Genomic DNA, 16,343 nt, shown 5'->3' on the forward strand with positions numbered 1-16,343 from the left:
TTGGGAGGCTGAGGCAGGAGGATCACTGCAAGTTCAGGGCCAGTCTGGGCTACAAAGTGAGCTCTGTCTAAAAAGACAGAAAACCAACCAACCTATACAAACAACCCCCGCCCCCTGCCAATATGAGAACTGTATTAGTAAGCAAAAGTTTATTCAGGGGAAAAATTTTGGGGGCGAGGGACAAGGTTTTGTGATGCTGCCCAGGCTCTGCCTGAAATCATGACCCCCTCAACCTCAGCTTCCCAGGTGGCTAGGATTACTAGCTACTGCACCTGGCCAAAGGTTCATCTGCTTCTGTAATTATTCATTTATGTTTCCGTGCTTCTACACAGTACCGTGCTGGAGTCAGCTTGTGAGAGCTAATTGCTAATTTTTTTTGTTTTTTGAGACAGGGTCTTGCTTCTTTTTGAGACAGGACTCGTTTCTATGTAGTTCGGCCTGGCCTTGTACTCCCTCTGTAGCCGAGGCTGGCCTTGAACTCAAGGCAATCCTCTGTCTCAGCCTCTCAAGTACTAGGACTACAGACAGGTATGCACCACCATGCCTAGCTAGCTGGTAAATTTTTATTAATATTGTGAGTTGGCTGCGAAATGTAATCATAATTTAAATAAACTATAATAAAATCAATTGTATTAAAAACAAGGGAAGAAACCCTCAAAAGCTCATCAACACTGAATTATTTTATTATATTCTATAGATACATGTGAGTTCAGGGTTTATAGACGCCTACTTTATGTATGTGGTGCGAACATTATGCAGTGGTTGCTGCTGATGTTTCTGCTCTTATCCATATGCAGTAACATTATGTTGGCAGCTTGTATCAGTCCCATGCCACAGACACTAGCAAATGTGTGACAGACGACAATCCTCCTTCACCCCCCTTTTGGAAAGCTGACTGTTAGCGAGGTGATCCTCTTGCCTCAGCCTCCTAAGTGCTGGGATTACAGGCATGCACTTCTACACCTGGCTTGTAAGTTTTAAAATATTAACATAGAAAAACTTGTTATGTTGAAGGTCAGAAAAAGAAATGAGTATTACTGAGGGGGCAGCTTTGGTTCTCAATGTTTCATGGGCTGAATTTCAAAAGAAAAATGGATACTGACCTAATAAGGGTATTAAAATACTATGTAAAATGTATATATGTTCTTTAAATAATATAAGGGTAAGAAAAAAAGCAATTATGAAACTGATTTCCTAAGGGTAAACTAAGTTAAAGTGTTTAAGAAGTGATTTTTTACTAAACAGAAATAAAAAGTAAATCTACTTCAAAAGTAAGGTATCAGCACACCTGTAATCCCAGCACTCGGGAGGCTGAGGCAGGAGGATCATGGTGAATTCGAGACCAGCCTGGACTACAAAGTAAGCTCAAGGCCAGCCTAAAATGCACAGCAAGACCCTGTCTCAAAAACATACACACATACACAAAACTCACCAAAATCTGCCCAACTTGTTTTGCCAGTTGATATTCTCAGAAATCAAAGATTTGTCTGTCTGGTTTGCATTTACACTTAGTCTGAGCATTTCATCTCGCTTTGTTCTTAGTTTTCCATACACTGTAAGTTGTTTATAGGACTTTAGCATTTAGTGAGCTTCATAAATTGTGAAATCATTTTGTACTCACAAACAGCTCTTTTCTTAAAAAAACTACTCATAAAGGAATTACAAAGAATTAAACTGAACACTGTTTCTTTATATGTCTTTCTTCTGTTCATGTTATTTACCTCTTGTGAAAGCTGTGTTACTTGGTCCTTCTGATGTTCCAGATCTTTTAAAATCAACGAGTTTTGTTTTTCTAACTGAAGCACTCTTCTTGCCAAGTGGACACTAAGTGAATAAAATGAAAAAATTAATGCTTACAGAAATGGAATGCTATCTAACACACTCAAAGTGTATTTGTGCTAGCAAACTAAAGTTTCCCAATAATACTTAACTATTAACAGAAAAAAGATGGAACCAAATAATTAATAGCAGGAGACCAATGACCCAACAACTCAGAATTCTGAAAGTAACATTAAGATCTTCATCCTACTATGATATATTGATTGCTGTGCTAATGGGTTCTAGCTCTTGCTATATAAGTGGAGACGACATTACGATACTTGCTTGAAAAAGACCACAACATAGCAATTTACAGCTCTTCTCCATGTTTGTAAAAAATTTCCTAATTGCAAACAAATCAAGAAATTAGTTGAAATATTATGAATAATATTAAGTCTGCACTTTGACAGGCATCCGCGTTTACCTCAGACACCACAATGCATTTTATAATACAAAATACAATTGAGTAGGTTTTCTATCGCAAGTGGAGATGGAGTGGACATAAAAGCTGGAGAATGCCCACAGTAAAGGCGAAGATCCTGTGTTAAGGAAATCATCCCTCCGATGACCTGTATTACCACACTGTCTGCTGACTTTAGCGTTTAGAAACATATTCAATGTGAAATGCTCAAATTCCATTTTTAAGACATGATTTTAAAAACATGTTTGTCTAGATCTAATATTCTGTCCTTTCAACTGACAAAGCATTGAATCAGCTGAAGTTAGGACTGGAAAAGACATGTGTTTTTTTATTTTTAATTTTTGTACTGGGAATCAAACTCAGGACCTTGCCCTTGCCAGGCAGGCACTTGTGCCACTCAGCTATATCCCCAGCCCTAAGATGTGTTTTTTAAACAACCTTTTCTTTTTTTTCAGTGATACAAACAGCTTTACACTGAAAGGTGAAAGTTTCCACTTGGCGTGCTGCTGCACAATTACTGTGATCTCTGCTGCTGTGTGCGCGCTGGTCATTTGTCAAATCTCGGCTTATGCTTTGTTAATTTGAGAGCAGCATATACGGCACTCAAGTCATCTGTTAGTCTATTTCTTGTAGCAGATCTGATATGATTCAAAGCCTAGCACAGCTGCTCACAAGCATCAGACGATCCAAGCAAAATAAGGAAAGCAATCCCAAGTGCTTGCACTGACTTAAAATTATTTGGCAGAGAATTCCGCACTTTAAGGACTTCATTTTCAGAACTCCCAACTGAGCTGTCCTTTGTCATCCCTTTACATTCTATCTTCTCAAGTGTTGCATGCAGGTCACAGAATTTGTTTTTCCAGATAGAGCTTTCTTAAAATACCAATAGCTCCATTTTCAGATTTCCAAAATCTTTTTTTCTCTCTTTTTTGAGACAAGGTCTCTCTGTGCAAGTTCAGGCTGGCCATGAACTGATTGTGTAGCCCAGGTTGGCCTTAAACTTGAGGCAATTCTCTTGCTGTAGCCTCCTAAGTGCTGGGATTATAGGCATGTGCCACCATGCCTGGTGACAACCATTTCATTTCACTTCATTTCATTTTATATTATTTTTGAATATGCAATGGCTATTCACTTGATACACATTTATGGAATTTATTTTACTGATCACTATCATTTTTTATAGGTAGGTCTTAGATATACATAATGATAACATTCATCAAAGAGAATTTGTACCTGTACGTGATCTATCTTGCTTCTTTTTTCCCATTCCCCTCCCCTCCCTTCAACCCCTCTTTCCCTCCTTGTTTACAAAAGTGTTGTTTCCACTTTTTCCTTCTTTTTTTGTGTGCTGTCTTTCCTTCCCTTTCCCCCTCTCCCTTATTCTCCTCCTCATTTGAAGGACCAAACTGTATATTGGGGAATGGGGAGCAAATGTTCAAACCATTTCATTCTTTTTTTTTTTTTTTTTTTTTTTTTGTTTTTTTTTTTTTTTTTCCGGTACTGGGAATCAAACTCACAACGTTGAGCTTGCCAGGCAGGCACTATGGCGCTGAGCTAAATCCCCAGTCCCCAAACCATTTCATTCTAAAAACCACTTTATTGATATATAGTTTTTGATATATAATTTTATTGACATGCAACTAACCTACAATAAAGCCCACCTATTTAAAGCATACAATCCAACGATTTTTAGTATATTTAGTTGTGCAACTATGCCTGGAACCTAATTTTAGAACTTTTCATTATCCTTCCAAGAAATTCTGTGCCCACTGACCGCTCCTCTCCATCCTCCCCGATCTCTGCCCGCAAGCCTTCCGGCCCCTCATCCCAACCAGCTTTGGAGAATCACTAATCTATTTCTTCCTTTATAGTTTTTTAAAGCAATTATAGCTTTTAAACATTTATATGCCTTTTACTCCCCAATGAAAACATAGCAAGGTTTCTCTAATTTGACTTGAACTAAATCTCAGTATCTTTACAAATAAAATAAATCTTAATGTTAATTTTACATTATGTATACATTTAAAATCTGTTGATTCTAGTAAATGCTTGCAAGCATTGGTATTTTATATCAGTAGCTCTGTTTTTCATTTGGTTAACTTAAAAATTTTGAAGGTATCCAGACACATGTTCATTTTCGTTCTCACCCTTCATATCAGGCAGGTGTGAGTTTTTCTGGTGTTTTTGTCTCCCACAGAACTTAGCATTAGAGTCTTTTGCATATAGCAATTTCTCAGAAAGCATCTGTTGAAGGTATAAACCATTATTTATGTTACATTCTGTATAGAACAATAAATAATTCAAATGCAACTACACAGAACAGTTATGGATGAGATGAAAATTTTATGCAAATAAAAATTTCTATTTTTTACAAAGAGATACAAGAAATAATGAGATACAAAGGTCACCCATTACCAACAATGTGAAGATAATGGCTTAAAGATATCAAGCTTAGTAATGTTAAATTGCTCAGTTGCTTTGGGTATTTTTTTATTTTGTTTGGGAATTATGTAATGTTCTTTTGCAGATATGGCAATATTATTTACCAGTGGAAAATATCACATGACATAAAACACTGATTCAAGAAATTCTTTTATGCTAGTGCTTAAACTTTAAAATCGGGACTTCTTTTTCTTACAAGAATTTAAGAATTCCCTGATTCTGGTTAAGAGATTCTGAGTGAGGAGAGTCAACTCAAAGTAGAAGAAAGTATCTTATGATTATTTATTTATTTATTTATTTATTTATTCATTTATTCATTTATTCATTCATTCATTCATTCATTCATTCATTTATTTATTTATAGAAAGGGTCTTGTTATATAGTCCAGGCTGGCTTTGAAATATTTAGTCCTGGGTGGCCTCAAACTTGTGATTCTCCCGCTTGAGCCACCTAAGTGCTGGTATTACTGCTGTGTGCCACCACACCTGGGTTCTTACTATGTCTTAAAAGTGCTCTGAAGTGTGTTCTACACTTTTTTGATTACTAGCTTATAGTATAATTTTATTGAGAAAAAATTTCGTAGGGTGCACGGTGCAGGTGAAGCTTGAGACACACAGGCAGGGGCAGCTGATGAAAGGCCTGCCAGGACAAGCTGAGTTTGGGTTTTCACCCTGAAGGGCCTGTCGGGTCTGTGCCCTGTCGGTAGTACACAGGACCACTTACAGAAGGAAGACGATGACAGCTAAGGGGACGCTAATGTCACAACCTAGACTAGTGGTATCTGAGAGCAGTCATGTGCAAACAAATCTGCTGAGGTACGGGAACTTTTATTTATATTTATTTTAACATGATATAGCTTTACTTTTTCATTTCCCGTGTAGGTTTTATATCATGATTCACATACCACAGTATTTAGCTTTCCCCCGCTGTGTCCTTCTGTCGTGAGTTCCTACCCTGTAGCCAGTTGAACAGGAACCGAAGTCACTGAAACCATGAGCTAGAATAAACTTTTCCTTCCCCAAGTTGTGTATACCAGATCGTTTGTCCCAGTGATGGAGAGCTGACTGATACGAACAGAATGAAGATTCTCCAAGGACATTTTCATTTTGTTCTCTGATGTATCCTAAGTGCCTTCCATAATGCCTGGCACAAGAGGTGGTTAGGACTTAACTACTGAGTGATTTAACTTTATATAAGAACTCCTGTTTCTTTATAGTCTAACCAACTTGACTGGACAATCTTTAAAAGTTTTGCTAATCTTACAAATAATCATACAGATAAACAATAGAATCTGGTTTTAAATTTCTTTATATATGATGGTAAAACCTCATGCTTGTCAGACACTGGTATTTCTTACTTAATGCATTGATATTTATGGTATTTCCCCACCTACTTTAAACTGTACTTACATCTAAACTACTTAAAAATATCAAGGTCCTCTATGTACCATCTTACCAGAACTAACTCCACTTTCCATTAATGTCTGCTCAGTGCGCCACGAACACATTTTGTATGTTACCCCACTCTGCTGGTCCTCCAGGCTGAAGATCTGCTCTGCTTTAGCTTTGGATCCAACTTTTTCTTAAACGTTCCCTTCAAATTCCACTTCCTCTGACTGTGGCAGCCTTCATGCATCTCTGTTTTTCCACTAACACGTCCCAGCACACAGTACAGCACTAACGCACATATTTTGGGACAGTTCTTGACTTTCTTTCATACGTGTTCATCTTTTCTCCCTTTCAAATTTGGCCCATGTAATGGTAAGAGTCTTAACTCACTGCTAGTGTACCTTGATTGATATTGTTCTAAGTGAATTTTGTCCCAGTGAATAGTTAAAAACCATGTTCTAGCTGGATGTTATAGTATACACCTGTAATCCCAGCACTTGGGAGGCTGAGGCAGAGGATCACCACAAATTTGAGTCCAGCTTGGGCTACATAGCAAGGCTAGGCTGAACCTGAATTACATATTGGGACTATTGTGACCCTATGTAAAAACAAAACTAAACAAAACAAAAAGTAAAGAAAGACAAGAAGCTACATTCCAAGCTTAGACAACCTCAATACCGCTTTAGAAATCTGGGGTACTCATGGGAAGGGGAGTTTAGTTAACTGAAATTCCAAGCAAGGCAAATGGAGACTTGATCAACTACAGCTGAGCTTACATCTCCTTAACACAACGCACACACAATGAAAGTAAGTCCTTTCCAAGTTTTATATAAGAAATAACTACAGGCCTGGGGATATAGCTCAGTGGTGCGGCACCTTCCTGACAAGCACGAGGTCCTGAGTTCAATTTCTGGTATTAAAAAAAACGGAATAACTACAAATATAGATAGGGAAAATGACTGTTGCTAAATGTTATTTTTTGTTACAGAACGCACTGAACTTCTCAAGAAAGCAAAATTTTTATAAAGTATCTGTTGGGATATTAAAGTAGGTACAACACACAACAGTTCTTCGTAATTATATTTATTGCTGTGTGATTTTTACTTGTACCAAGCTTAAGGTGGACCTCAACTAGAAACTATAATGAACAGTTTTATATTTAATTAAACCAAAATTTCAACTGTTACCTGGTGAAATTATTCCACAAAGCGTTCTCTCCTAGCTTTCTCATTACTTTTTCACTTCTCAATAAAGTTTACTTTTCTCACATCTGTTACTGGCAGTCAGTACCTCCCCTTAGTATATATACTCTTACTATTAGCCCAGGCAATAAGGACCTGGCAAAGCTTTATTTCTATCGGAGATGTCGAAACAGAGTGGAAGATTTCTGCTTTGTTTTGAGTCCCTTAATATTGTTATGGTTCTCTTAGAATTATCAAAACTCCAAGTAAATAAAGGTATGTGTCAGGCATGCTAATTAGTTACTTGGTCTGAAATGACATTTGACCTTCTGATCTTTTTCAATTTGAGCAGATCAGGTTTTGTCTCTAAGTAGCATGGCATGAAAATGGTTTTAAAAAGGAGCATATGTGCTGTAGTTTCAGACAGCTTCAGTTGGGCTCTGTGCTATCCACTCTTGAGGGATGACACAGTGGTCTCACGTTGATTTTCTGTAGTTACGTAAGACTTTCTCTACTGGCTTCTGTATATTTATACTTTCAAACTGATCATGAATGGAATGGCAGTAACTTTTTAAAGGAGTATTCCGAAAACCAATACAATGAAGTAAGGGCTGGGGATTTAGCTCAGCGGCACAGCCCCTGCCCAGCAAGTGCAAGGTCGTGAGTTTGATTCCCGATACCGGAAAAAATGCCTCCCCAAAAAACCAAAAAACAAATGAAACAAATGAAGCAAGTACAAGTTTCCTAGAGATAAAAATGAGAGCTTATATACATGAGAGTTATGGAAAGGAAGGCAAATTTCCAGAATGAATAAAAATCTGTTCGTTTCCTGTTTGCTTTTTTTCTTTATGATAAAGCTCAGCACACTGTGAAAGTTTCAACTCAAAGCTCTTTATTAGACCATGTATGACTAAAAAAAAAAGTCAACAGTATGCAGTAAATCTTACAATTTGAAAGCTTTAAAAATGTTTAGAAGAGTCTTTCAATATCTAGAGCAGCCTAAACAAGTAGAGGCCGCACTGAGACCGTATGAGGCCTGGGGGTCACCCATTTAGCCACAGCACACCCAACACCCAAAACTACAAAATCTTGTTTGCTGTTTTCAAAACAGCTCGTTACTGAAACAAAAATACTTCAGACTTTCAAGTTTAGTCAAGAGCCCATTTTATTTTAATCTACTTTAAGCTTTTTCAACTTTCCCCAGTTCTGTCCCAGAAAGAGTTTAACACAATATTTAGCTATTGTGTGGACCTCTATACAACTTCAAAGTGTGAGTTACCTTATTTTATAATTATAAAATTTTTAAGAGAAACTTTGAGAGGTTATTTTTAAAATTAGAATAGTTGATTGTGTTATTTTATAGGAAGTTGGTAATATAATATTATGTCCTAAGAAATTGACTGATATCAGAAAAAGTGAATCTAAAACCTAGCTTCATGCCCATGTTTCATGCATTTCAAGATGTCTCCTTAAAATTTTGAAGCACCATTATTTTAATGAATAGTCAAATTGTGTTAGTGAAAGGTTTTGAAACCCGAGTCGTTCCTCTACGGAATTTATTTTAAGAACATACAACTTGATATAACCAGTTAGCATTTATTGAACATCTACCCTCTGTCAGGCTTGGTGCAGTGAACTTCACACTCATTATCTCATTTTAATTTCGCAGTATTTCTTGGGTAGCCACAGGCAACTAATAAAATGTTTCAGTGGCTATCTAGCTGCACAGCACTGCAGTGCTCACAAACAGAAGTCCTACAAATGGAAGTTTTGGATATTTTGGAGAGTATTCACTGACAAGAAAATGTTCAGCATAAAATGCTAAGATAAAAGATTACTTACTGAATTACACACAATACCTTAAATATGTTTAGAAGACATGTGTATACATTTCCCAATGATTATTCTGGACAGTGGAATTGCCAGTACTTTTCTAAGTTTTGTAAAGTACATATTCATAATCAGAAATCTCCCTCCAATTAAGTTTTATCCTAAAATACTAGTTATTTCTCTCAAATATATTAGATTTTAAATCAAATTTAATAAAAATGGAATGTATTACATAGTGGCCAGGAAACAAATTCCTTTAAAATTTTAATATATTCTGAAATAGACTGTATATGTATAATGAAAACCATACTATACTAACATTTCATTTATTGTTTTTTTCTTTTTCTTTTTTTGTCTTTTGTCTTTTTGAGACAGAATCTTGCTATGCAGTTCAGGCTGGCCTTGAACTCACTTTGTAGCCCAGGCTGGCCTCAAACTCACAGTGATCCTCCTGTCTCAACCTCCCGAGTGCTGCGATTACAGGTGTGCACCACCGCACCTGGCTCACTTACTGTTCTGAATCATTTGTAATTCACCTTAGTATTCCATTGCTTTAATTTTAAATGTGAAGGACTAACTATAGATTTTCTTAAAGGCTATATTGCTTTTGTCTTACATAAGTTAAATTTGGGTTGGCACTGTAGTGCACGCCTGTTTCTCAACTACTTGGGAAGTTTGAGCTGAAGAAGCACTGCGAATGTGAGGCCAGTGTGGGCTACAGCAAATTTAAGCCCAGCCTGAATTATTGCACATAGTGAGATACTGTCTCAAAGGAACAAACAAAAAAATTTACAGATAGCAAAAACCTATTGCCTTTTTTACAAATTTCCCCTAATAAGTCAAATGTAGACTTTGCAAACTTCAGAAATGCATCAGACCCTAAACTGGGGTCTTTTGTACCATTGGTCAATTTTGTGCATACAGTAGGCACTCAATAAAAGATGTAAGCTGAATGGGGATAGGAATTCATAAATGTCCTCTTTGGGTATCCAGACTTACTTTCCCTTCCTTTACTTTAGATGACCTGAGAAGCACTTCCTCAAAATAACCCTCTGGCTTGCCATGAGAAGAATGCCTGGCACCAGCTGGCACTAGATATTAATAGCACACCATTAGGCACTTATTCAAGGCACACAGATAGCTCAGTGATAAAATCTTTAGAAATATTTGGACAGTTAAGATTATTTAGAATAGGAATCAGTTGTGATTCTTTAAATCTTTAAATATAAAGAAACCAAATTCAGTTTTAGGAAATGCTTTAAAAATATAGTAAGGTGTAACAATAATTGCTTTCAATTTTAATACTCAGCTTTTGGGGTAAAGAAAGCCCACAATAGTAAAATTCTTATTTTCTTATAACAAGACTTTGTTTTTGAAGAATTCCGCTGCTAAAATAGAAAAATGGAATTTTCCCCTTAAACTTCAATTTTCAGTGTTTTATATATCACTCCTACATATAAGAAGTCTTTTTACTACTGAAACTACATTTCTCGTCTTCCCTAAGTAACACAAGATTGCAAAACAGAGATACACTATATTTAAAAGTGCAAAATATCCCAGGTTGCTTACTGGCCTTTGGAGGGATCAAAAAGGGACAGGCTACAATGAATTTTTCAAATAATACATAATTTAGAAATATGTGAATATTTACTGGAGAGAATTAACTATTTTAGCCACCGATATGCTTACTATTCAACTATTCTTGACCTAAATTTGGCAGATACTTAGACATAAGTTCTAAGAATCATTTTGTTACTTTCTATAAAGTCTTCTACATCTTATACCACTTTCAATAGCCACAAAGACATTTTATTCTCTGAGATATTACTTTAAAGTTTGTAAAAAATTATCAAAGGTAAGAGGGGTTACTTCTCTTACTATTTTGTAATGTCTCTATATGTCTAAATTAATTCATAGCCAGGCATGGTGGTGCGTGCCTGTAATCCCAGCAGCTGGGAAGCTGAGGCAGGACTGTTACAAGTTTGAGGCCAGCCTGGGCTACATAAGTGTGTTCAAGGCCAGCCTGAATTACATAGCCAGATCTTAAAAAAAATAAATAAATAATCACAGAAAAGTAATAGATAAGCAACTTTGAAACCTCAAATTCTCAGATGAAGAAATAGTTCTACTAGGCAATCTGCACTGAGCTAGGTAAGATGGAGAACAGGAAGATGTAACTGCTGACCTTAGAGAACTTCCAGCTAGCGGAGGAAATTACCTGGAAAATGAATGCTAATAAGAGAAATGCTTCAGTGTGGTACAGAGAAAAGGTGTTTTACGAGCAGAGCACTCATCCCACTCTCACCTTTGGTAGAGACACTAGTAAAGAGGGCGAGGTGGGGCGCCTTAAGAGGGCCTTGGAAGTCTGGCAAAGACATTCAGATATGGTATTGTAGAAAATGGAGCAGCGAGAGGTTTTTGCAAAGAGGAGAAATGAGAAACAAAAAGGCAGGTCAAGTAGAAAGCTGGTAAGTACAGGTACATTTTCGGTTAGTGTACTTTTTTAAGTAGCAGTTCTTAAGCAATAGTAGATCTTCCAAAAGTTTTCTTGGTCTTCACAGAAGCTTTTACAGTTTCAATCACAATATACGCACTGCCTCCACAACACACACACACACACACACACACACACACACAGTGTCAAGGGATGTATACAGGTGAATAAAAAACAAGAGTTTTTAATTAATTACTTCCAACATAAAAAGTACAGCTGCAAACCATTTGTTCTTACTCAAATTAATGTGAAAATAAATAGAAATGGTATCATTATCACTGAATCTAATTCTATGAAAATTCTAATGTATACCTCTACTTTACCCACCATTAGGTTCGCTTAAATATACAAGAAATGCATAATTATCTTTGTTTTATTTTATGAGCAACTTAGTATTTCTGCACACTAAAAATAAAGTTACACATAAAATATAAGGAAAAAAAAAGTCACACTGTTACTCAACTTAGCACATTACTAAAATGAACAGTGTAATCACACACAGCTTGAGTAGCTCCGTAAGGTAAATCATAGACTGACTGTACCTCTGCTTCAGCCGTCTTTTGGCTGTTGTGGGAACATTAGCACCGTAGCCGTAGGAATAAAGGATCCTTTCTGCCTCATCTTCATTTTCAACTGAAAGACATTAAAATGAATGGTGTGAAACAACCTCTTTTTTCCTTAAAAAGCATGGGAAAGTGAAAATAAATGGTTATAATAGTGAATTAGGGAGAACAGGAACATTAAAAAGGCCTAATGCATAATATCAAACAACCCATTTGAACCTAGAAGTAAATTTTTTCAAGTATACCTCGCTTAGGTGTGTCCGATTTACATTTAGAAGATTCTGAGGGCTTATATCGCATCACATAATTTTTTGTTATAAAGCACAGTAATATAGATTTGTCATTCCAAAGGATTCAAAGATTTTTTACATAAAATGTGTGTTACAAAATCTGACAAATAATGATAATGCCAGTTCATTAATTCTCTTCTTGATAATTAATGTTTTGACTAGGACAGATTTTCATTATTTTATCAGAAGAACAACTTGTATATTTTAACTTGCAATAATTAAATTGTACACTTAAGTATGCTAGTCCAAATAAAACGTGCAGGACTAAGCAAGTATTGATGGCCTGAATTGTATAGCTGCAAAGAAAATCCTGGAAAATAATTTATTTCTAAATTGTACTTTTATCATGTTACTCTATATTGTAAAAGTTCAAATGCAAAGACATTTTACTGCAAGTTAGGATTTAAAAAGACTTTATCAAAGGCCATAAAAAACTAAAGTAGAGCAGTCATGACATAAAAATATTATCTATCAGCAGCCATTACTTTAATGCTAAAAAAGAGAACCTACATTCAGGAGCATTTCAGATTTAAAACAAAGTCAAATGGTTTACACCATGAATTAAGCTTGACTGTATGACTATCAATTATTTATGTACATAATTGCTGGTTGGTCCTTCTGTACTACAGCAAAGATTCTAGAAATATTTGTAATTCTTTTTCTCTAATTTTGTCCATTTTTCAGGATGAACCAGGATTAGCTTTCAGGTGTAAGATTATTAGTTTAAAAACTAAATTCTTCAAATTCAAATAATAAAATTAACTTTGCAGAAAATAATTTAAATATAAATAAGATACCATAATTTTTATGGTTACACTCTAATAAACAAAGTCTACCCATTTTTACATCAGCTGAAATTAGCTAATTTAGATGGTAAACCTTCAAAAGTTGTACACATGTTAGTACTAAAAAAGAATATATTTACATCTTGGGCCTGGGGATATAGTTCAGTGGCACAAGTGCCTGCCTGGCAAGTGCAAGGTCCTAAGTTTGATTCCTGGTACAAAAAACAAAAACAAGAATATATTTACAACTTCAAAATTTTATTAGTCAGTATGTATTCATTAGACCATTAGGATAATATTCTAATTTCTCATGTGAAATGATAGAGACCCATTAACTGATCTTCTAGTACATGTAAGTATATTTTATTCTAAGATGGTTTTCGGATGATTTAGGTATCATTGGAAAGTTCATTTCCATATTTTTCTAAGATTTTAGGAAAACATTTAGACATGGAAAGAAGTTTTTTTTTCTTTTTGTCTTTTTGAGACAGGGTCTCACTGTGCAGTTCAGGTTGGGCTTGAACTCACTTTGTAGCCCAGGCTGGTCTTGAACTTGTAATGATCCTCCAGCCTCTGCCTCCCAAGTGCTGGGTTGACAGGCGTGAGCCACCGTACCCAGCAATATGGCAAGAATTGTACAGTATACATCAAGAACACGGATTCTAAATTGTACATTTGTGTTATACTTTCTATTATACTTTGTATACTTTCAAAGTAAGTTGCATATATCTGCATACTTCAGCCCTTTACACTTCTCCATGCAATTCAGCAATAACAGTTCAATACTTACATAGTTTTAAAAAATAAAATTTGATAAAATGCAGAAATGTTCAATGAGTTTTGAAACATAAAAACTTTGATATATATATATATATATATATACACATATGTAACACAAAAATCGTATGAATATATACAGGACATCTGAAAATTCAGAAAGTTCCCTTGCATCTGTTTTCCCAGTTACTTCTTGGTGACAACCATCCACTACAGACACCAGCATTTGGACATCATTTTACAATAGATTTAACTTTACTTTTTCTTGAATTTTATATAAATTTATAGTAAAAATTTTTTTGGTGAAAGCTTTCTGAGACTAAGTAAGTCCACATTGTTCAGTTTAACAGTTGTACCTTTTTATTGAGTAATATTCTACTGTATGACTATTTGATGGTTTAACTGTTTTCCAGTCCTGGCTCTTTCTCTCTTTCTCATTTCTTTTCTATGATACTAGGGTTTGAATTGAGGGCCTTCACATTGAGCTAGATCCTCAGTCTTTTTTTTCCTTATGTTTATTTATATATTTATTTTTTTCCAGACAGGGCTTCAGTAAATCGCCCAGGCTGGGCTTAAACTTACAATTCTCTTGTCTCAGTCTGCCAGAGTTCTGGGATTACAGGGGTGTGCTACCATGCCTGGCTTTGGGTTGTGAGTTTCTAACTATTATGAATAAAGCTCCTCTGAGTATTCCAACAGAATTTTTTTTTAAATTTTTTTGAGACAGGGTCTCATTATGCAGTTCAGGCTGGCCTTGAGCTCACTTTGTAGCTCAGGCTAGTCTCGAATTCACAACAACTCTCTTCCCCATTCTCCTTTACGGCGCTGGTATATGCCACAACTGCACTGATATCTATCTTGTCAAAGCCCTCTTGTCGAGGCAGTCATTCCAGCTCTTCATAAACTCTCCAGGGAATTTGTCTTTGCTGAATACTCCAATCTTCTTGCCGTTCTTGCTTTCTTTAACAGCTTCAATCATTTTGTCAAAACAATTACTTTCATTCTTTTCTGGTACGAGCAGTGGTATGGCAGGGGCTCCATTAGCATTCTCATTGCCCTTCGTGCTGGCAATTTGTTTCAAGAACTCCACTTTTTTCTTGCTGGCCATAAAGGTGATTTTGTCATCACAGAAGACCATGATTGTATCAGTTAGTTCATAACCAAAGAGCCATGTCTGTAAGGCAGTTGATTTGGCATAAACAATTTCTTCATCAACACCCGCTGATACAACAATTGCACCAGCGTTGGCATACTCATCTTCTCCTTTCTGCCACTTGCTGTACAGTCTCTTAACTCACCGATAATAAGCGTCTTTGTCCAGAGTCACAGCCATACAGCCCTGGACTCCGCTCCTCCTTGGGTTCCGAGAATCACTTGAGGTCCCAGCTCTGCCACCTAGTCTTGGCCAGGGAATCCCGCACTCTCTCAGTCTGGCATATTAATTTTCTATTGCTGTGACAGTATTACCAGATGTTATAGCTTGAAATAATGTAAGTTTATTATCTCACAGTCCCAGAAGTCAGAAGCCAGTCTCTCTGAGCTAAAGTCATGGTGCTGGCAGCCTTGGGCCTATCTGGAAGCCCTAGTGGAGAACCCATCTCGTGTCTGTTCCAGCTTTCCAGATGCTGTTCATGTCTTTGCCCAGTTTCTTCCGCCATCTTCAGAACAATGATGCAGCATCTTTGAATTTTTACACCATCCCATCACCTTTCCTTTTGTAAATTTTTTTTTTTTTGATGGTCCCTGGTATCTAACGCATGGGTACTTTATTACTGAGTTAACATCTCCAGCCTGTTTTATTATATAATATATATAATACATATGTACATATATTTTGTTTTTTGAGACAGGATCTCACTGTGTAGTCGAAGTTGGTCTCAAACTTGTGGCAATCTTCCTACCTCAGCCTCCTGAGTGCTGGGATCACAGGTATGTGCCACTATGCCTGATCATCACCTTTCCTTCTTCTTTTTTTTTTTTCTCCTTTTTATTTTTGAGGCAGGGTCTTGATCTCTGTAATTCAGGCTTGTTTTAAACTCACTATGTAGTCCAGGCTTGCCTTGAATTTAGTAATCCTCCTGCCTCAGCCTGCAGTGCTTGGATTACAGGTGTGCACCACTACATTCAGCTTTTTCTTTTACAGAGATCCTTGTGATTATATTCAGCCCACCCATGTAATCCCAAGATCCTAAATTTAATTACACCTGCTAAGTCTCTTTTGCTATCTCCACTAAAATATTTACAGGTTCCACAGATTAGGACACAGACATCTTTGGGAGAGCAATTTTCAGTCTATCACAACTAGATACCAGTTCTCTTCCAGTATTTTATATTCTGGGTATCATTTCTTTGTC

The 16,343-nt window shown here is 36.3% G+C and overlaps 1 protein-coding gene across 4 annotated transcripts in view; it reads right to left on the bottom strand.

Moving 5' to 3' along the window:
* The window catches only part of Pibf1 (progesterone immunomodulatory binding factor 1), a 183,720-nt gene that overhangs the window by 55,854 nt on the left and 111,523 nt on the right, over window positions 1-16,343 (bottom strand). For all 4 annotated transcript variants that reach the window (XM_013516628.1, XM_005374185.2, XM_005374186.2 and 1 more), the window contains exons 13-14: window positions 12,117-12,207; window positions 1,722-1,824 (exon numbers count right to left, since the gene is read on the bottom strand). In XM_013516628.1, coding sequence (XP_013372082.1) covers window positions 1,722-1,824; window positions 12,117-12,207 — 194 coding nt within the window. The remainder of the gene's footprint in view (window positions 1-1,721; window positions 1,825-12,116; window positions 12,208-16,343) is intronic.

This window comes from Chinchilla lanigera, unplaced genomic scaffold (assembly GCF_000276665.1).
Source record: "Chinchilla lanigera isolate Chin_1 unplaced genomic scaffold, ChiLan1.0 scaffold00003, whole genome shotgun sequence".
Lineage (NCBI taxonomy): Eukaryota > Metazoa > Chordata > Mammalia > Rodentia > Chinchillidae > Chinchilla > Chinchilla lanigera.